Consider the following 22,429-nt stretch of genomic DNA (forward strand, 5'->3'; position numbering starts at 1 on the left):
ATTTTGAAAAGCATAAGAAAGGATGGGACTTAAGCTTTCATGCCCTGGGGTCTCCCACGAGCCTGGAGGACACCGTCATGTCAGGTGGAACCAACCAACCAGAGGGGGGGTCACATGCAGGGAAGGTCATGAGAATGGGTTCTGATGACATCGTGGCATGCAGATCTTCAGCTTCCTCCATCACAGGGACATTTGCAGTGACCAAGCAACACGAAGGTGACACGTGAGGGTCAAGTGGCAAGTGTCGAAGTGTCAATCGAAACAAAATAATACTTCTAGAAGACCTCTGCATATTCAGTCCCCCACATAGTCCCCAACCATCCACTGTAAATTGTTCTGCGACTACCGTACTGTATATACAAACCCTTGCCTTGCAAACAGACAAAGAATAACAGCCTTTATACTGTATTTTGACATTGATGTCTCTTACATACACAATAATATCAATATAATGCTTTGACGAAAAAAACTATACAGCAAACCCAATAATTCAAATGTGCACCGCATCGTCCATGATAGACTACTGCCACTGAATATACTCACGTTTGTTAATCTCAGTGTGTTATAATACATGGGTGCAGATCATTGTAAGATTTTCATGCATTGTATTAGAATGGGATGTCCAGTTCCACAGGTCTAACTACCACTAAATCAATGGAGAAGAATATACCACTGGCAGTCACCACATCCCTCTAAAAAAAAAAAACGATTTCCAAATGATAGTGTGCATTCCTCCAGTAGTCTTCCGGCTTATCGCTAGTGTACAGTATGTATCTCACACGTGTCTGATGTCTCTTATATATGATGTGACAGTCTGACAAGTTCGGAGTGGTGATGGGAGTCATGTGATGATGATAAGCCACACAGTGATGGGACAGCCCTGTGAGATACAGTAGATGAAGGGATGGGACAGTCACTGCTGCACACTTCCTACTGGCCCAGCTCTCTCTGGCTACACAAAGGAGTTCATGGCATTGGTGACAGGAGAGGGCGCCGCTGAACTCTCGCAGCCCTGGGCAATGTGGCTGTGCGTCTTTCCGCTATACTCTCCAATAAAAGACCCGTCCTCGTTGAACTGTCCGTCACCACCTTCCCCGTAGTCAACTAAACTGTCGTCACTGTCGTCTCTCTTTACCGTCCCGTTTGACGGCGTGCTGGTCCCTTTTAATGGTTTATGGTCTTCAGTGTCACTAGGAGGAAATAACATGCAGGTGTTACAGGTGAAATGATGACAGGTGTCACACAAGGAGTTACGTTGTTTTTTTTAAAGTTTTTTTTTAGATGGGAGCATTGAAGTACTGCCAATTACGTTGCTACCCAAGTCACTTATGTATAGGTAGTTTTGTCGTTTTCCAGTATTGCAAAGATATAAGATTCATTACATCCAAATTTGTAACCAGACATTTAGGTAATCTTTTTTTCTTCAAGTAGGCTATCCTACTGTATATAGGGTAATATCAGATTTTACTTTTGATAATAACCTACTAAGAAAAACATCCTATAGTGGGTAACATGTTTGATTCAAAGGAATCTTTGAGACCTTTGATGTCTCAGACTTTTCTGTCCATTACATATTTGAATTTGGTCTTGCCCCAAGTCTAAAAAAATAGAGACATGAGCGATAAGTTGGTTTCCATCACACAACAGGGGTTATGGAATACAAGCAAAATCATACCAAATTCCCCCTGGAACCAAAACATGAGGTGGAAAACATGATGTGCGTTGCTTGATAGAAACATTTTTTTTCCTGACAAAGGTTGCAATGAAAATCCAAGGCAATGCTATAAACAAATATGAAAAGCACATTCTCAGCCAACGGTCCCAAGCAAAACATCGACATATTTGGTGAAACAGCAAAGAAAACCTTCTTTGGGCATCAGTTAGTCAACATTCAAATCCATGTTAGGGGATGATTCATGGCAGTCAGAGCAGGTGAACCCTCTTTCATAAAGCCTTTATAATGCTGTTATAACACATGTTATAACAATTCACAATAGTTTCTATCTATATATAAGTACTAAAGGGCCCAAGCCACCCCAAAAAATGTTGCACCATAGCTGAATCACATTTGACGTGTATGACATTATGTAGGCTTTATGACAGATTAATAGACTTAATGGCAGTGGTGTAATCCGGGATGGTTTTGAAGCAGGCCTTGTTTCTCCCAGTGGCTACTGTTCTTTCGACCCTCATTATCACCCCTCACATGCAAGTGTCCCCCTTACCTTCCCTGAGACCAACATACAGTATATCCCCCAATACACAGTGTGCAGAAGGAACATACAACATGATCACAGGGAGTCAGCTCTCATCACACACACACGCACACACACACACACACACACACACACACACACACACACACACACCTACACTGGGATCGATATGCTATATGGTAAATGGTAACTATATAACTGCATTGTACTGTATAGTGATTCATCTGTGTTTTTTTGGTGTTTTGAGTTTGTCTAAGCGTCACCCAGAAATGCACATACTGTATGTATGTATGTCAGTATATGTATATTTAGCACCACATTAACCTCATTAAGTGCAGACACTGGATTTGAGAGTCAATGATTACATCACTTACTGTATGCAGTAGAGACTTATGCACGCTTTGCCTACAGTCAAACCAGTACAGCTCAGTTGGTTTATGTCTTTATTGACATAACGCACCAGTTGACCTCGTAAAGATGGCATGGATGTAAAGTATATTTTCACAAAGGCACTATATCATACATTTTGCCTTGTGTCTTATTGTCTATTCTGTTACTTGAATTTACAGACTTAGTCTCTTAAAGTTCTTGTGTTATGATCATAAACTAGATTTACTATGTGGACAGAATAATATTGGCTTCTAGCCATATAAATAGCTTATGTCAGGATTAGAACAGTAGTGGCCAACTTTCCTCAAACATGCCAATAGGTTCATATTTTATACTATTATACATTTACTGTACATATCTAGAATTTCATCCAATACATTATTGCCTACATTAAGTTTCAGAATAAAGATCTTCACGCCATGCACATCAAACATCATTACTGTATATATTCATATGTATGTATCATCGCATAGAATTTATAGAACAGATGTACAGTATGTTTCAATACATGATACAAAAAATGAATATCAAATATATAAAGAAAACCATTATATAAATTGAAAAAAGCCGGACCAGTACAAAATAATGTTCAAAAACGCTATACATAAGTAAAGTGCTTAATTTCTTTTCAGAGAAGCAGCCTAGAAAGGAGAACGCTAGCAAGCATAACTGGATAACTGCTTTTAGATTTACATTGATGAGTGTTCTTTTCATATGCTTATGTAGCCAAATATTAATACGGTATACTACTGTATCTATTTATACACAAGCTGTATGTATGATGTACTGTATTCGTTTTAATGTATAGGAATTCATTTTTGTCAATAAAAGAATAATGAAAGATTTGTGGGGCAGATATCTATACACGCCAGCTCTGAATACTGCAACTGAACTTTGTAAATTTTCCTGACAGTTTTGGGGATATTTTTTACAAGAAAAGACCCAAACCCTAAAACAGAGACCTGAATATGTACTGTATCCTGCTTCTCCAATGACACAACACAGTCAAACACATGTTATATCAATCCAGGCACACAAGCCACCGACACACAAAGCAGAGAAAGAATACTGTAAGTCCCCGTCCATGTCCCTGACCCCAAAAAACCCAAAGTAAGAAGATTATTGTGCTTTGCTGTAGTGCCAGAGAGCTGCACTGCTGCTTCCTGTTCCTAATGATGTCCTGTGGCGGTTGAAGGCCCAGGTGGAGGTCAGCTGTAGAAGAAGGGGGGGGGGGGGGGGTACCTGGTCTGGGGGGGGGGGGGAGCGACTGAGGGAGACATCTGTCCCACGGGCTCCAGGGGGGCTGTTCTCACCTGTATTCCCCGAAAGTACACTCATCCTCTTTCATGGGCTGGAACTCTGGGTCTGTGTGTGCGTCCTCCTTCTCTTTCACTGTGGAAAAGAGATTCAGCAGATGTGTCCGTTTACAACTAGGTAGTCATGGATCAGGAGGGTGGCTGTGATGAGGGGAGTATGTAGGGCAGTGTGTGTGTGTGTGGGTGCGTGCCTGCATGCGTATGTACGTGTATGTGGCCAGTTGTTCAGAGCGAGGAGTGACACCCACCTGGGTATTTGCCTCCCTTATTCCTCTGGATGAAGCAGATGATGAGGAGGACGAGGATGAGGAGGGCGATGGCGCACATGAGGCCGATAAACCAGCCCTGGGTAGCGATGTCCACTTGTCTGCTCGCCATAGCTGGGCGAACGCGGAGGGGAGGAAGAGAAGACCACACGCACGTTAATAACTGGCTGTGTTCGTTTGCTTGAGGAAGGGATAGCGAAACTGGTTAATCTACATTGCCCATTGTTATCTCCCACCCACGATTGTCATTACAGTTAGATGACTAATTATGGATTTGCAGATGAAACGTAACCTTTCCTGAACATGAAAGGAGGCTTTACAAGAACCTTGCTGTACAGTGTCTGAGCAGGTAAGGTTACATATCACATTGTTACGGTATGAGAAGATGTGGTTACAATATGACCTATTGTTACAGAAACAGACAGTGTTTAAGTTAGTTAAGTTAGACATCTCAAAGGATTTAGCTGTCAGTGTATGAGTTACAGACAAATAGCTTTACTTGTAAATAACACACAATGTCCCACTTTTTCTCCTTCTTTCTCTCTCTCTCTCTCTTTCTCTCTCAGACTCCACACACACTAACACACACACACTAACACACACACACACACACACACACACGCACACACACACACACACACACACACATACTGTACATACACACACACACACACACACACACACACACACACACACACTCAAAACCACAGGAGGGACAATTAGGAAAAACATTCAACAGCACACACCCATCCTCTTGCATCATCTATTGCATCTGGGAATGACTGTGAAAACACTCTTGTTGCTCTGTAGAACACGTAGACTGTGTGTGGTCAGGTTCAACAACACAAACATACAGACAGGATGGCATCATGCAGGGAAACTATCCACTATACAGCTCTACTGAACATGCCTAGACAATGTTTCCATTCTATGATAATACAACGGATAGCTAACCTGTTAAACTAACTGTTAAACCCATGCTTGATTACATCACAGGTACTGAAAACACACTTGTGAGGTAGTAAAAAAAAAAAAAAAATGACACAGCTAACAACACACGTTGCTGTATACACGACACAGGGCAAGGCCAGGGCTGACGCCCGCAGCCACATGCGTGCTGCCTCACCTGGGACCATAACCAATAGCTCATCGGAGTGGTGGACCGTCTGGTTGGAGTGACCCTTAGCGACCACTCGCACCCTATAGGACAGGCCCTCCTTTAAACCCTTCAGCACATAGGTCTGAGAGCCGTTTACAAACTCTTTCTGCCACTCCTCTTCACCTACAGGAGAGCAGCAGGAAGAAAGGCACTTTGAAAGAGGGAAACGCAGCTCTCAGCTAAATACGTTGGGATGGAGGTCATGCCGGGGTGGTTTTATCTGTCATTAACTGGATTAAAAGGTGGCACTAAATTAAAGGACTAAATTAAAAAGTGGCACTAATGTTACAGCCATATGGGGATTCTATATTAGATTGAACTCTATATTAGATACTGTACATCGGTGAATGTATATCAATGTTACATTTGATGGAATAGTGATTTACAGAAACTCAAGGAATGTGTCTTGTGTTAGGAGATTTACAAGATGATACTGATAGGGAATTCATAAAGGCACCTTAACCACTATTCTACTGAAATGTAACTGATGAGGTTTGGAAAAATGCATTTGAGCATGCTAATTGACTTATTGAATATATTCCAAAAACAACACTAGGTATAGGCGTGAGAGATCCATACAACAAAAGCATGTTTTTTCATTCTCAGGTCAATACAAATTGTAGGGATCTATTGTGAGTTCCTTTATCATAGGATATTACCAGATTGGGGCAATTCTTTTATATTATTTATTTCAATAACCCAATCACAGGTGATCTTATTTATCACATCTGTGCCAAAGTTTGCCGCAGTACAGCCTTGTCGCTGCCAATGTTATTAATATACCTGCAGCAGCCAATTATTGAGTAGGAGTCTCTTGCCACCTATGTTCAAGTGTAACTGACAGAGATAGAAAGAGTGAGGTCTTACTGTTGTTCATTTCTATATACTCTACATAAACATTTTTCTCCGGTCCCCAGTATTCCCAACTGATAAGAGCACCGTCCTCTCGCACGGAGGAGCTAACGTTCCCAAAAGCCGCTGAGCACACAAGAGAGAAGACAACCATGAGGCTCACAGGTCAAAGGTGAAAGGTCAGGTCAAAACATGTTCTGCAACTTCAACTGTTAATACTGAGACTATTTCCTATACACCCTACAGTATACAGTATAACAATGGATTGAATTGGTGAATCTTTTTGAATCACACTAACCTTCCTACTGTATACTGACATGGCTAACAACATCTACCTATATACAGCACAGCATCTAGAGATCAAAAGCAAAGGGAGCTAGGCTGTAGTTTAACTTACTTAATATATATAATATATCTACACTTCTTCTTTTGTCTAAAAGCCTTACAAATACAACTGAAAAGATAACTTATATGAAATACACATCATGGTAATGACATATAGGTGTGTAGGCAAGGTGACTAGAGCAGCTGTACCCTTGTGGAATGGGGGGCGTGGAGGTCGTGCTATGGGGGGTGAGAGTTTGGTGTTCCCTGAAACAACATGGAGAGGTATAAAACACGGCACACACACACACATATACACACACACACACATACACACACACACACAAACACACAGTAGCACACACTGCAGGCAAGGATAAGACAGTGAGAAGGTTACACGGGTCCATTGACATGCAGTGCAGTGCAAGCAACCCATGCGAGCAGCCCATGCCAGCAGGAAAGCGGCACTAGCAGCCATGGACATTGAGCAGCCACAAAGGGAAAAAGGGAGAGGGTCAACCTCTCCATAATACATAACAAAACACAGGTACATCAGAACGCTTTGAAGACTCTTCTTGCTGTGTGCCAGAGGGTGTTAAAGCCAAGACGCATGACATCATATCTTTCATTATGTTTTTTTTATGTGGCTCTCTTCAGAGTTTCTGCTTTGAATTCAGTATAAATGACTAAATATTTAATGCCTAAATAATTAAATTAAATTAAGATTATAAAAACCCATCCTTTTAATATTTTGCATTTAAAATTTAAATTACAAAATAATTCAATTAAGATTATATAATGATTAAAGCACTTTGAGCTGCAACGTTTGCAGGAAAAGCGCTATACAAATAAAGTTATTATTATTATTATGATTATTATAAATGGTCCTACTGGGTGGAGGGTTTTGGTGGAAGGAAGAACAAGACTGGGAATGCATGCCTGTGGCCTTTGATGGTATATGTGTATCCGGTTGTTAAGTCTGACGTCAAAAGTGATGTTTAGCCATTTCCGGGTCCAAACCAGAAATTCCCCGCACCAGAGTACCAGTGAACTACAGCGGTAGAATGACAGTTTAATCGTTTTTTAGACTAGGATCTATTCATACAACAAGGGACACAGCACTTTCCCGTTTTCTCCATATTGTCAGGGTATTTGAGCCTTGGAAAAGCGCTATATAAATATAATTTATTATTATTATTATTTCGGCATTTCGAAGACAGCGCATCAGCCAACTTTGGACCCGGAAATACGTCACGACTTAACAACCGGATGGGGGCATGCACACTTGGGAGTGCCAGTATACTACAGTACAGGACAGGTACCTGTGCCCACATCTATTGCAGGCTGATGCATAAGGGCTTAGAGAAGAACAGGACACAGAGGGAAGAGAGGTCACTATGAGAAAGGCTGACCTCATACATGGACCTCGTGATCTCATGTTTCTGACAGGCTATCCCAATGTCACTTCATGTATCATGAGTGTCAAAGCAGTCAAGGATACAGTAGCCATCTTAACATGCTATAATATGATACATATACAAATTATGAACAGATGGGACTGGGGAGAAATGAACCAACAATGGATGACAGTGTCAGAGTTTAACATGAACGTGAAGAGTATGAAATAAAACACTGAATAGAATAGATGACGGATGAAACATGAGACATAACAGATCATATCCTTACACGCTTGTACCAACTAACACACGTTAACGCATGTTATATCTGACTCCAAAAGATATGTCATGGTTAATCATGGTGCATGTATGCATTGCTGTGCATTGCTCATCCCTGTGTGACAGGCAATGGATCATATCAGATGCGATTTCTTCAGACACATTGCAATTGCAAAGGAATTGACAAAAATGGTGAGGGTGCGACTTCTTCAGGATGTCCCCCAAGGTCATTCTATACACGTATAAATCAAGGCTTGCGCCACCAAAATCCATCTACAAACACACTCATTGTCAACTTGAGGTCTTGTGATGACAAAAACACAGGGTTAAGCTATATCACGCTTGGTTGGGTACATTGCTGCACACTTTTCGCACACTGACTGACAAAACTATAAAGCCACACACTTGGGAAAAACAAACTGACACAACATGTAGTACAAAACAACACAATAGAGCACCATGCTTCATAAACAAGTATTAGACACAAAAACAACATCTGCTGTAGATGTTTGGGAATGACATACCTGAATGGACTTGAAACACGATATGCTTGTTGTTAAATGATAGCCTATGTAAGGAGCCCCACATACCCTAACCATATTCATTTCCAAGGTACATCATCTACTGAATTCCAATAACGTTGGGGTTGTTTTGGCCGTCAGAACTAGAACACTTACCTTCGTCCATGATAGTGACAGCCTCCTCAGTAATGCCCCGCCCTGCTCCCTTGACAGTTCTGGCATAGAAATAGAACTTGTAGCGCGTGCTGTACTTGAGGTTGAGCAGTGTGACGGAGGTCTCGTTGGCAGGCAGGGCCAGCTCCTCCAACGGGCCCAGCTCATTGGAGTTATTGACTGGAGAGGTGGAGGATGGGGGTAGCGAGATGGGAAGGGATGGGATGGAATGGGTTGGTGGTGGGGTTAAGGGTCGAGAGTGGAGAGATTGAGGGGTTGAGATGGGGATGTAGCGAGATGAGATGGGGGGTTGGGAGGGATGGATGGAGGGTGGGGAGTAGAGGTGACATCAGATTATCCATCAATCTGGGCTGTTGTCGTTTCTCAGCTCCTTATTGTGGCTCCCCCAGACACCCCAATCCTACTGTTTTCTGAAAACTCTGAGGTAACTATTGTACACAGACTTAACATGAACTCTATTCACATGGTGCTGATAATACACAGACAACACAGAAAATATTACAGACTACAATACATGGACGACGGTGCCCCTGGAATGTCTCTATTGCTCTAGTCTTCGAATATCAACGGCTCAAATAATGCTAATTGTTACAGCTCCTTCCACCAACACTGACTGAGCCTTTAATGCTGAAAGCCCACTACCAAACCAATGAAACACCCTGTGTTAAAACAGTGTAGTAACGTTGCCGTGAGGCTCACCTGGCTGGTATTTGAGGGTGTAGCCGGTCAGGTGGCCGTTGCGGTCGTAGGGAGGACCCCACTCCAGGGTCAGAGAGTCCAGGTTGGGGTTAGTGATCCTGAGGAAAGATGGCGGCCCCGGGACTGCACAATAGACAGGAAATGACAGCAAGGTGAGCACTGAAATATACTGCCCAATTAAGAACTTTTACTAACTAACTAACCAGTTCATGAACTGTACATCACATACACTATGTACTGACTGCTGGTGATTTTTCTATTGGAATGTTTTGTCAGTACTGTAGTCAAAAGGGCTGTGATCAGTCTTTCTATTCAGATGGAATAAGAGTGTGCGGTTACTCCTACCTCCCTCGGGGGTCTCAAACTTCTGGTTGGGGCTGGGAGGCCCCTCCCCCTTGTCGTTGTAGACCCTGATGTTGAAGGAGTAGAGGCTGAAGGGGTGCAGCCCAGGCAACATGCCGTGGCTCCGGTTCCCACTGAAGGTCAAGATGTGCTGCTCTGCGTGGTGCTTATTGTGGAGGCTCCTCTCCTTCCAGTAGTACAACTGGCACACAAAGACACTGTCAGTATGCACAGGGGGGGTGTGTGTGTGTGTGTGTGTGTGTGTGTGTGTGTGTGTGTGTGTGTGTGATCAGTGAGTTTGAGGCAGTCTGAGTCACTGTACCTTGTATCCCTTCAGATGTCCCCGCACTGCCTTATGGGGCACAGGCTCCCAGTGCACCTCAGCCAACGTGCTGTTGATCACCTGGACCTGGACGTTGTCCGGAGCTGCCACTGGCACTGTAGCAAACAGAGAGGGACACAACACAGCAACATTAACGTAAAATAATTAAACCACTAAATATTCGATTTTGAGAATTCAAACTACTACTACCATTACAGTTGCTAGTGTATAATCCCTGCAGATACAGTTAAACAGCACATTAGACATGCGAAGTCTTAAAAAAAAAGGCAGAGTGACTCACAGTCTTCTCCAGAGTGGCCGACAACCTTTGTGGGCTCAGGTCCAATCCCGTAGTCGTTGATGGCCTGCACCTTCACCTCGTAGGGGACAAAAGTGGGTGTACCCGACACCACAAACCTGGAGACGTTAGCCACAGTCACTGATGTCCACTCCTTGTCCACCTGCTTCTGTCTCCACATCACTTTATACTGCAGGCCAGGGCCGTTGGACTGAAGGCCAGATAGTTGCTGGTGGTGGAATGGAGGCATAGTGATTAGATTAGTCTACTGAAAAACAGAGAAACTATGCAACTTCTGAAGCTAAGGGTTATTTAGTATGAGAGCACAACGATTTAATTACATTGGCTAAGAGCATCACATTAATTACCAGGTTTTATTTCTTACCTTCCATGATATCACCAGGTTGTCATGCTCAGTTCCATAGGCTTCAACTCCTGAGGGGTTCTCATCTGGGCCTAGTGGAAGAAGGGTTTATTGTTATATAGAGTATCTTCTTGACATTATGACACTTAACATGATGAATTCTGAAGTGTCATCACTATTTTCACTATAACCAAAACCATGCAACCAAACCCATGAACAAGAAGTAAATGTTATGGACCTGCTGGGTTGGTCTTGTGCATTCTGGAGGGGAAGCTGGGGTGGCTGAGGCCCACAGCGTTGAGTGCCAGGACTCTGAAGGTGTAGTGGACGTAGGGCGAGAGCTTGAGGTGGGCCGTGGTCTTGGTCCCAGGGACCTCCGTCAGGTTGTGCCAGTGGCCGTGGTGGTGGAGGGAGTCCTCGTACTGGATGAGGAATTCTGTGTAGAAAAGAGACAGGAAGTGGTTAGTGATTGGTGAGAATTAATGTAATGAAGGGTTGATTGGGCTTATTTAATTGTTTTACACCGCAACATTGAGGAGAATTTCAATATCAGTGAAAAATAAATACTGTATATTTATCCGTTTTTAAAAAATAATAATTTGGTTAATTAACAATCATTAAGATATATGCACATACTGTATGCCTGTACTCTATGAGAAAGCAAACTCTAAATCAATCCCTGGGGTTGACATAATCAGAACCCACACATTTGAATACCCTTTGAGTCATTAAAGTCATTTTATGTGTAGTGCAAGCAAGTGCTACGAGTCGTAACTCCTAACATCATTAGCATATCTGATTGACTCGAGTTAATGTCAGTAGCACAGCTAGAGGATGGTCTCAGAATAGTAATGACAACATTATTATTCACAGGGTGCTGTGAATAGTGATAACGTTACACTCAAACACACACACACACACACAAACACACACACACACACACACACACACACACACACACACACACACACACACACGTACTGTGGATAGGGCTGTTATGTTCATCTCCAGGGATCCAGGTGAGCTGGACACTCTTTGGTGTCTGGTCAGTCAACTCCAGGTCAGTGGGGGGGTCTGGTTGTTCTGAGGAAGATATGTGGTGGTTCAACACAATGCTACAGACAGACATTTGAAATATCACCACAGCACTAGTTGGCACAAATGGATAACAGCTCGAGAACAGTGTTCTATTACAGTAGCAACAGAACATCAATGTTGAGAAGTTTAATAAAAGGGTGTAATCCAATCTTGCAAAACACAGATCTTACAATCGTCTTAACCTGCTTTACATATTCCATTTAGCATTGTAATCCTGTATATACACAGCTTACAGGCACACTGTCATGCATCTGTAGATCTAACCAGCTCATAATACAGAATATTGTTAAATCATCCAGCATGAAATAGAGCCCTCAGCTCACCAGACAGACAAAATGGATGTTCATGTTTTGGAGTAGTAATGGCAGAGCAGCATGCATGCTTCTCACAAATGAGCTGGATGGAAATGGAAATGCTGCACTTCAAAGGGAACCAACTATGTGACGTGTAGACGGCAGCTTAAAAAACATACAAGACAATATTATGAAACCCTTTTAATAGGGAAAAATGGTCTAAATGAATTTAAAAACAGAATGCAATGGAATAAAGTCCTTAAATGAAAAAGCCCCTCAAAGTAGTAGCAGTGCTAAATCAACATGTCTGTCAGTCCGGATGCTGGTGATGATGTCATAAAACAAACACAGTTGATGATGATCACATCAGCAGAGCACAGCATGCTTTTTAAAATGTCAATGACAAAATGGCATTTTCTGTTTAATTGGGATACGGACGGTAAAGATTGACCGGAAAGATGGGTGAGAGTGACGACGGATGACATGCAGCGTATGTCGACGGCCACAATCGAACCCGGAGATCCTGCGATTACATGGCTGACGCCTTTAGCGTGCCACCAAGCGACACCCAGCAGATCACAGCATGCTTGACAATGCAGACCAAACAGTTTTGGTCTCACAAACACACACACAAGGCCACATGTGGCAGCATAGCTGGGTGCTTATACGGTAGTTGAGGCTTGTGTTGCTGCTGGTTTTACCGTAGTGGATAGCTGGAGTTGGAGTGACCTCTGCCAGGTAGGAGGGCAGGAGTGAGGTAGTAGGGGGTTTTAGTGGTTAGTAGCACAACAACATAGAACGCTTAATGTACCGTACACTCTATGGCTTCATAGTAGGCATAGAAACAGTACAATAATGTTTGACATTTACAAGCATAAAAGAGAATCCACAATAATAGTTTTAAGGGAGGAGATTCATGACATAATTTGACAGCTTCACCCTGGTACATAGGAGCATATTAAGGGGGTAAACCCACCGACGACAGTGAGCACGGCGCTGGCGGAGTCCTGGTCCAGAGTGGTGTTCATGATACAGGTGTAGGTGCCCTCGTCGCTCTCTGTCACGTCTGTTATGATCAGGCTGTCAGAGTCCACGACAAACCTGGAAACACGACGCAGACAGAACCAAATCAAGTCTATTCAGTCAAAACATTTGTCGATTTAACAATGTCCTTGTCCATAGATGGCTTTGAGGGTGAGGAAACAAATCTGTGTTTTATAATTTGGGGGAAGTATCCTAACTATCCTAACTAACTACGGTTAGGGTTAGGGTTAGGGTTAGTAGTAGTGTTTTTTTCAGACATGAGTGCTAACACTGACCTCTCGTCGTCAGGCAGCTCTCCGTGGTCTTTGAGCCAGGTCATGGTGGGGACGAGGGAGGGGTCGTGTTTCACCTTACACTCAAACACCACGCTCCTGCTCCTCTGCACCACCTTGTACTCCGGCTGCTTTAGAATCCTGGTGGGCTCTGAGAAGACGGGACAGGGGGGCAGAATGGGGTCATTATGATTCCAAAAAAAAGGCATTGAGATTACTTGACAGCCTGTTTAGGGTAGTTTCCTTAAAAGCAGTTTCTAATTGACCCTTTGAGGCAGTTTTTCCCCATTTATGGTTAGGGGTTCGAGTTATAAATCAGTTTGGTCTTCTCTCTCTGTCCTCTCCGGTCTTTCTCACCTTTGACCTCCAGGTAGATGTGGTTCTCAGAAATGCCCAGGATGTTACTGGCAACGCAGGTGTATTTTCCACTGTTGTAGGCCTGGGCCGCGTGGATCTCGAGGGTGCCATTGTCATGCAGCACGTAGGGATCCCCGTCCAGAGTGCTGGAGCGACTGTCCTTAAACCTGAGAGAGAGAGGGGGCGACCATGGGGTCTGAGCTTTCAGGATCGGGGTACGATTATTGAAACCACACATACAGTTTATGAGGGATATGTATTTCCTGGTCATGACCTCACCATGTGATTTTGGGGATTGGCGAGCCAAAGGAGTAACAGTCCATCATGGCAGGATTGTTTCTGATGACCTGGTAGACTTTGTTTGCTTGGGTCAGCACTCTGGGTGATTCAGCTGTGGTCAGATTACATTAACAAAGATATATCAATATTCTCATATATTCTGATCAATATTACTGAGTAGTACTGAGTTCAAACAGGTGTCAACTCACAGAGGACATTGACGAAGGCGTTGGACAGAAGGTAGCCGTACTCGTTGGAGGCGTTACACTGGTAGACCGCGCTGGATCCAGTCTGCACCTCAGTGAAGATGATGGTGTCATCCTCCACCTTCCTACTAGGATCTTTAGGCGAATCTTTTAGAGGTTTAAGACACATTTAGAAATACGACACAAAATAAAATAAACATAATACATCTAAACCTTAATCATAGAGATTTAATTTGTCTGTGAGTCTAAACACATCAACATATACAATGGAATTACTGAGCTGTAAGTATGTAAGAGATGTATGGGCAGCACCACTCACTCTCTATGGGGATGCCATTCATGGCCCAGGTGATTTTTGGCTTGGGCGTGCCACTGGCCCTGCAGATCAGAACCCCTGTCTCTTTGGGAGCCAGCACCAGGTTCTTGGGCATTGTGATCCAGTACGGGGCGGCTGGGAGAGGGAACAGAACAGAAGGCAGGCTGGTTAGTTAATGACTATGGCTGTGCCCTCTGCCTCCATATGAATCATTTATAAATCAATAAGACAGAGGAGACACAGCCGGGAGGCAGATGGCCCACTCAGATGCCTCTCTCTCTCTCTCTCTCTCTCTCTCTCTCTCTCTCTCTCTCTCTCTCTCTCTCTCTCTCTCTCTCTCTCTCTCTTCTTTCTTTCTTTTCCTCTCTCTTTCTCACTGTCACTCTGTCTCTCTCTGTGTCTCTCCCTCTCTCTCTTTCTCCCACGTCTTTTGTCACAGACCTTTGACAGTGACGTGAATGGTGTGGTGGACGTGGGCCATGCGGTTCCTGGCCGTGCAGCGGTAGTCCCCGGCATCCGCCTCTGACACGTCCACAATGCGCAGGGTCTTCTGGTAGTGCAGGAAGAAGGTGCGCTTGGCGGGGAAGTCCCCGCTTACTTTACTCCAGGAGATGTCTGGGGTCGGCCTGAGATGGATGGAGTGGGAGGAAAGGAAAGGAGAGGAAAGGGTGGAGGGAAAGAGAGAGATGGAAAAACAGGAAATGAGAGACAGACAAAAGAATACAAGACGGAGAAAGTCAGAGAGAGAAAGAGAGAGAGAGAGAGAGAGAGAGAGAAAGCAAGAAGTTACCAGTCTGCCTGTTCAGATCTGCTTGTTCCATAAACCCATATCAGAGATAGTTAATGTAAGCTATTGATATTTCCTCTGCAGTGCGACTTACAATCCTTCAGCAATACACTCCATCTCCAGGACCTGTCCTCTCAGAACTGTCTGGGTGCTGGAGGTGCCAGAGGGGATGAGGAAGGTGGGTCTTCTCTCCTCCGTTGGGCTTTCTGGAGTCACAATGGGTCACAGTGAACGGTTACAAAACTAACTCTCTACTGTACTACCAGCCAGTACCACTGTGGCCTCTTTCACACCGGCAGTTCCGAACGCCGGTTCGCGTTCGCGTACCGAAACCTCCGAACGTTGGCGATGTCTGGCGAACGATACACTGGTATGAACGCGGGCTCGTTCGCCAGACAGCGCCAACGTTCAGAGGTTTCGGTACGGGAACGCGAACCGGCGTTCGGAACTGCCGGTGTGTAAGCCCTGTGTGTAGGGCCAAGGCCTTTCAAACTCACACACTTACTCACTCAGGTCAAGGGTTTGCACTGTAGTAAGAGGGTGTGAACCTTTCTAGAATATCAAGTGTTTTCCTATATAAAATGGAGATGAGGGTAGGTCACTCACAGGGATCATGGTTGGGCACAAATTCATGAGTTCAACAAATGGTGGTTGTGATGACAACAATGATGATACATGTAAATTGATGAATGAATTGAGGACAAGCAAGCTGTTCTGTAAGGTTGACTTTCTAAGGTTATAGCTTGTTGCCTCTTCTGTGCTGTCACCTCTACATGACAGGTATCCTTAGTGTGCCAGAAAGATAGAACAAGTGTGTTCTTACAAACAATGAGAAATTAACTGAACTGAAAGGAAATGAAAGTTGGCAGGGGCAGAAGAGATGTTAAAAGTAGATTGAGAGGAAAGAGAGTAGGTTGACTGGGATTGGAGGATAACAGATTGCGGTAACTTTTGGTCATGTGACATCTGGTTGCAGTGTTTTTGATTAGTGTTTGACAGCTTTTCTATTTGTCAAAATATAATAAGATTTGTGGCTGTTTTGGATGAAAAGGCCTTATTGACCAAGTCCATAAACATTACACAAACATCTGCTTAATCCAAACAGGTTGTACTTAGTTAATGGAGAATGGCTTTTCACAAGTAAATGTATTGTATTTACAATACAACGCAGATGTCCTTTGCCCATTTGGAATGATTTACAGCATATACTGTATGCAGGGAAAAGAGGAACCATCATGCAGTGGTACATTTTAGTCATTTGAAACTATGTTAATAAACTGTGGGAGAATAAGTCCTTCAGAAAAATGTTATTCATTGGACAAGTTAGGGTCAGAGGTGGGGTAAGGTTAAGGTTTAGGTTTAGGGGTTTACTGTTAGTGGTTGACTTACGTGTTGGTAAACTACAGGAGGGACAAATCACTAGGGGGTGCCAAAACTCACCACTAAACAAATCAGTTTCATTGTAAAAAGCTGCCATTGTCTCATTGAGTGAATCCACTGTAACACAATAGAAAATCAAACATGCCACAAGTTGAAGTCATCGAGTGATATCAAAGCAATACAAGTGATTAAAGTGAGGACAATTAAAAATGAATGCTCAAAATCAAACTGTGAATATAAAATGCTTAGATGACTTCTCACAACTCATAGATAAAGAAATAGATGGTCATCAAATGTTGCGTGTGAATCTGGTGGTCGACAATGTGGCATCATGGCAGTGGAAAAGGCTAGACTGCATGAGAAGCCCTTTTGTTGTCGAGGGCGAGTGTACAGTGCATGCAAGCAGAAGCCCATAAGATCTTGGACAATGTGCCTTTTCATCATGACTACTACTGGCGTTATCAAGGTTGGCATCGGAGATAGGAAACACAGTTTCCCTCCTACACATCCTCACCACACAGTGCACTCGCACACAAAAACACACACGCACACACACACACACACACACACACAAAAACACACACACACACAAAAACACATACACACACACACACACAAAAACACACACACTTACTGTTGAGGACCTTGACGGTAATGGGCTGTTTCTGCTGAATTGTCTGCGTGTATGGGAACCGAGCGTAGCAAATGTAGTCGCTCCTGGAGTCCTCTTTCAGCACGTTAGAGAAATAGAGGTCTCCGTTTAGAGCCTGGGACACCCTGCTGCTCTGAGGTAGCCTCTGGAAGTCTGAGAAGAGGAGCAATTAGGAGAGACGTCAGTCGTCAGTCCCACTGTCAGTCCCACTGGGCCACTGGGCTTCAGATCATAGTCTAATTGCAAGAGATACATGTCCAACAATGGAAGCTGGGATTAGAAATCATAGGACGGGCTTATAGTAATGCATGGCATGGGATGAGGAATGGTATCAAAAATTGTGTACCATTCCTTATTTCATTTCATGCAATTTGATGTGGAGTTAAGAATTGTGGAGTGGAGTTATCCACTACTAGCCTACCCTGAAGTTGAAACCCAACATGGCAGGCTTCAAGATTTAACCGATCAGATTCGGGGGGGGGGGGGAATTCTAGTACCTGTTACCTGTTCCCCGTAGTCTTCAAATATGTGACAGAGTCTGATTATTTGGTCCTCATGTCGGCATCTGATTCAATGTTCGGACTTTTCTTTGAAAAAATGTGAATACGTTTCCGCGTTGTTGAAAACCAATGACACATCGCTAATCAACTAAGTCAGCTTGTTTCGTAATGATGTAAAGTAGTGTTATAGTTAACTAGGTAGCAGAGAATCCACTTGCGTTGCAGTATTTTGGCTTGACTTGCCGGTTTGTGTGGTGATTCTCAGCAATGTTGAAACGTAGTTACGGGTTTCAAAAGAAAAGTCTGAACATTTTGAATGGTTGACATGCGGACCAAAAGACTGGAATGTGTCACATATGATCCAGCTAAAATATGTCACAGTGTTCTGTATGTGACTTACTGTTGTCCATCCAGAATATGAGGGGTGGGGGCAAGCCAGCAGGTGGTCTGCAGTGTAACACCAGGGACACACCCTCCTGCACGATGATTGCCTCATTTCTCTCCTTCGACCACAAGGGGGACCCTGGAGAGACACACAAGTTACTCATGAGTCCCAATTAAGCCTGGAAGACTTGGCATATGAGACAGAGGAACTGAGAGCATTTCATTGAGATAGACTGGGAGGACAAGGGGAAATGGAGGGAATGAGGTCAGACTACCACGCTGCAGTAATGCTAGGGGTAGGTTCAAAGGAAGGTTAAGCTGTATCCAGGATATCAAGCATGCCGTTTTCTTCCCACGCTACAGTAATGTTACCTTCCAGGAAGAGAGTTTTGAAGATGGAAACAGTTTCTTATTTGTTTATAAGAAAAGAGAGAAAGGGGAGAATGGTTACAAATGATTATGTTTACTTCACAGATGAGCTGAGCAGATGAATGGAGTGATGACATAGAAAGAGGGGAAATGATTGAGATGAGATGGTTAGAAAGAAGATGCTGGAAAAAGTGGTGACGCTTACTGGGCTGGCGGATGACGATGTTGTTGGACAAGGCGGTGCCGTGCTCGTTCCTGGCCGTGCACTGGTAGACCCCCTCGTAAGACTCCACATTCTCCCCGCTGATGTCCACCACGAGGGTACCAGAGTGGGCCTTCATGGTCACCTTAGGGTCCATGTCTATGTCATAGTGGGTCCCGTTTCTGGTCCAGGAGAAGCTGCGGGGTACAATGTCATCAATATTAGAGCAAATCAAATATGTTTTGCTGGCATATTACTCATGTAGTGTATTGTACATGTTATCAAAGTATTAGTAGGGCATTAAGGGGGACTCAAAGACCAGACGCATGTGATTAAATGTATTGAGGATTAGCTTGGGCATGGCAGAGAGAATGTGGGTACAGACGTGTGGAGACGCCCACCTGGGATGAGGCTTCCCCTTGGCATCACAGTGGATTACAATGTTGTCCCTGGGGTCGATGATGTAATCCTTGGGAGACTGGTGAGTTATGGTTGGCGGCTGCGGCACTATGGTGATCACACAGAGAGAGGGACATTCAATCACTGATGTTTCTGCGTAAGTAAGCTCTTTTCTATTGCTATCGATCACACAACGAATCACAACAGTGCATGCGGGCACACTACATTTAATCTAATCAGGGTAAATAGCTGATGTTATAAACAAAGAGCTCAAATAGCCAAACGAGAACGACAGAAAAACAAACGCATGCAGTGGCGATCAGTACTTTCAGGATTTTCATCATGACCGTTATCTAAATGCATCTTGTCTAAACTAAAATTTAAAATTTAAAAAAAAGACTGAAATCATATGTTCTACAGTATGTGTTCTGTGGGAAAGCTTCCAATCACTCCAAAAAAAAACACCATAAAAAGGAGCAAGCAATTAAACAATAGGATCATTCCATGCAAATCCGACCAATAGCTCAAATCCACTCAAACCAAATCCAAACGGATAAGCGCAAAACAACAATAAAACAAACAAAACAAACAGAACAAAAAAATGCACTGCAAGTCCAAAAGTGCTCAAACGACTCTTGTGGTCACAGTCAATTCACACAGGCATGTTGGCACTTACATCCTTCCAGAACTTTAGCTTTTCCCCCCAAGAATCAGCATAAATTAGTGACATGATAAAGAGAACCAGGCATTAGTGGTGAAAATGAGATTCCCCTCACATATTCATCCTTCATTACATGGTTGATAACAGTTGAGTTTCCAGGGCTTTGGACAGCAGTTTCCAAGCGGTCAATGATTCCAAACATTACCTGCACACATAGTTCTATTACCACATACTTGGTTGTTCTTTCAGGTGACTCGGTTCGACCCCTCGCTCTAGAAGGCTGCTCCTAAGGGGAGTCTGCCTGAATGGATGGGGACATGACTCTCACACAGTCTGCCCACCACGCCTTGGAGTACTGCCGTTCTTGACTACTTGTTCCGCGAGCTATGCACTCTCCTGTATACTCAGGTTCTCAAACGTAGAGTCAGGAACGTGGTGTCATAATAAGCTAGTGGTGGCCTAGTGGACAGTGAGTTGGACTGGTGATCAGACGGTCATGAGATGGCATCATCAGGGTTTGTGATCAGTTGTTTGTCTGCTTTGTTAACCCTGCCAAAGCCTACATAGCACCTCACCTGTTGGGATTGTGGGGGTCATTGTTGAGACTTACAATTGTCAGGGATTGCAGCCTGACTGCATCAGTGCACACTTTATCCAAGGTTTTGCGGTCTGAACGTGATTGCGTCCTATTGCTGGGTTGGACCAGGCGATCAGGGCGTTTTGCAGGGCCCCATAGTGAGGGATTGAACCAAGTCGACTGAAAGAGAACTAAAGGTAACAAATGTAACCCAGGTTCTCTGAAAGAGACGAGGGAGACCCCTCACCTCGTTGCCCCTCATACACTGAGGTTGTGAAGAGAGTTTCACTGGATGAAATGGGCGCACTTGCTAGGTCCTACTTATAGGACGGGAGCCTGCAAGTGTCACTGGCCTGCAACCAGGCCTGATTGAATTGGGGTCTTCAGAGAAGGTACACAATAGTGCATGTCCCATAGTGAGGGGTCTCCCTCATCTCCCTTCAGAGAACCTGGGTTACATGTGTAACCTTTAGGGTTGAGTTATGGTCTGCAAACACTTTATTAATAACACAGGCCCTTTTTTTTTTCAAACAGGTTAAACAATTTACGTCTTTCAATAGAGCATATTAAATAGAGCATATTCTGTTAGACTATTGCAATCAACTCAATACTCAATATCCAAAGATTTGCATTCGCTTGAATGGGATATGTTTCTTACGGTCAAGCGGGACCTCCAGTGCGTTGGCATGGTGACCCAGGAACAGTACCAGGAGCACTGCACCCATCCTCGTCCTCTCCATCATCGGTGTGTGACGTGTAGGCCGTCCCCAAGACATAGCAAAGTCACACCTCTCTCTCCTCAATCAGTTTGCCTCAGACACATGCACATTCACAACTACAGAGAGAGAGAGAGAGAGAGAGAGAGAGAGAGAGAGAGGGAGAGAGAGAGAGGGGGGGAAATAGGAAGATATATCATTGTGTTGAACAGCACATCCAGTATCCAGAGTTATCGATCAGGACTCAGGAGTAGGACACATTGCAGATTAGAGTTACATCAGCAGGTGAATGAGATAGTAGAGTAACTACTCACAGCAGACAGAGAGACACATACAGATGGCCATGGCCATGGATCAATGCTAGTTGCCATGCAGTGGAGTTGGCTGGGAGCTATCATTTTAATTCAGTGTGCTCCGACGGGGAGCGATGTGCCCCACATGGGTTCATTTAGCTCAGCTAATCACTGCCATTGCGTCAGTCACTTCAGGCTTCTGCCATATCGTTTACATCAGCCATGGATGACATGTCAGTGGACACTCTCACTCTCTCCTAATCTGAAACACTGACTGACTGACTGACTGACTGAAATGAGGTCACACACCGAACACTAGGAAGTTCATCTGAATACAGTACATCAGCAGTAGGAGGGGCAGGTGTTAGCATTATAGGAGATATCCTGTCACACAGGATGGTTTTGCTGTGATGCTCTCATTTCACAAGACATTACTAAATGGATAAGTGACCAGTTTCGATACCTATGTTTTTATACGTAAGTTAAAGTTGAAGCTCAGCCATGGTGATGAATGTGTACTTAATTACAAAAAATAACATTCTATATACCAATATACTGTAGGTGCTGGCTGAATTGAACAGTATAAAGTGAAGAATGGAGGGGCAAATTAAATGTAAAGGGATGAAGAGTTTCAGTTGAGGCCAGGCGGTTCAATGTCAGTAATGGCATTATCCAACTGGCAGCAGTGATTTTCTGAGACAGAGAGAAAGAGAGACAGGCAAAGA

General features: G+C 43.8%; 1 protein-coding gene across 1 annotated transcript; it reads right to left on the minus strand.

Moving 5' to 3' along the window:
- Positions 1-952: 952 nt before the first annotated feature.
- LOC308170303 (neuronal cell adhesion molecule-like) lies at positions 953-21,438 on the minus strand (the record flags this gene model as incomplete). The annotated part of the gene is made up of 27 exons (XM_080545072.1): positions 953-1,190; positions 3,920-3,998; positions 4,171-4,302; positions 8,877-9,053; positions 9,594-9,716; positions 9,939-10,137; positions 10,258-10,373; positions 10,559-10,784; positions 10,941-11,011; positions 11,158-11,355; positions 11,901-12,002; positions 13,012-13,041; positions 13,287-13,411; positions 13,630-13,777; positions 13,984-14,150; positions 14,263-14,374; positions 14,472-14,615; positions 14,788-14,919; positions 15,226-15,410; positions 15,666-15,777; positions 17,012-17,068; positions 17,586-17,756; positions 18,504-18,626; positions 19,062-19,255; positions 19,460-19,565; positions 20,134-20,151; positions 21,354-21,438. The coding sequence occupies 27 exons, from the start codon at positions 21,436-21,438 to the stop codon at positions 953-955; spliced, it is 3,570 nt and encodes a 1,189-aa protein (XP_080401198.1).
- Positions 21,439-22,429: the final 991 nt, after the last annotated feature.

This window comes from Nansenia antarctica (genome assembly GCF_963989245.1).
Source record: "Nansenia antarctica genome assembly, chromosome: 14".
In the NCBI taxonomy this organism is placed as follows: domain Eukaryota; kingdom Metazoa; phylum Chordata; class Actinopteri; order Argentiniformes; family Microstomatidae; genus Nansenia; species Nansenia antarctica.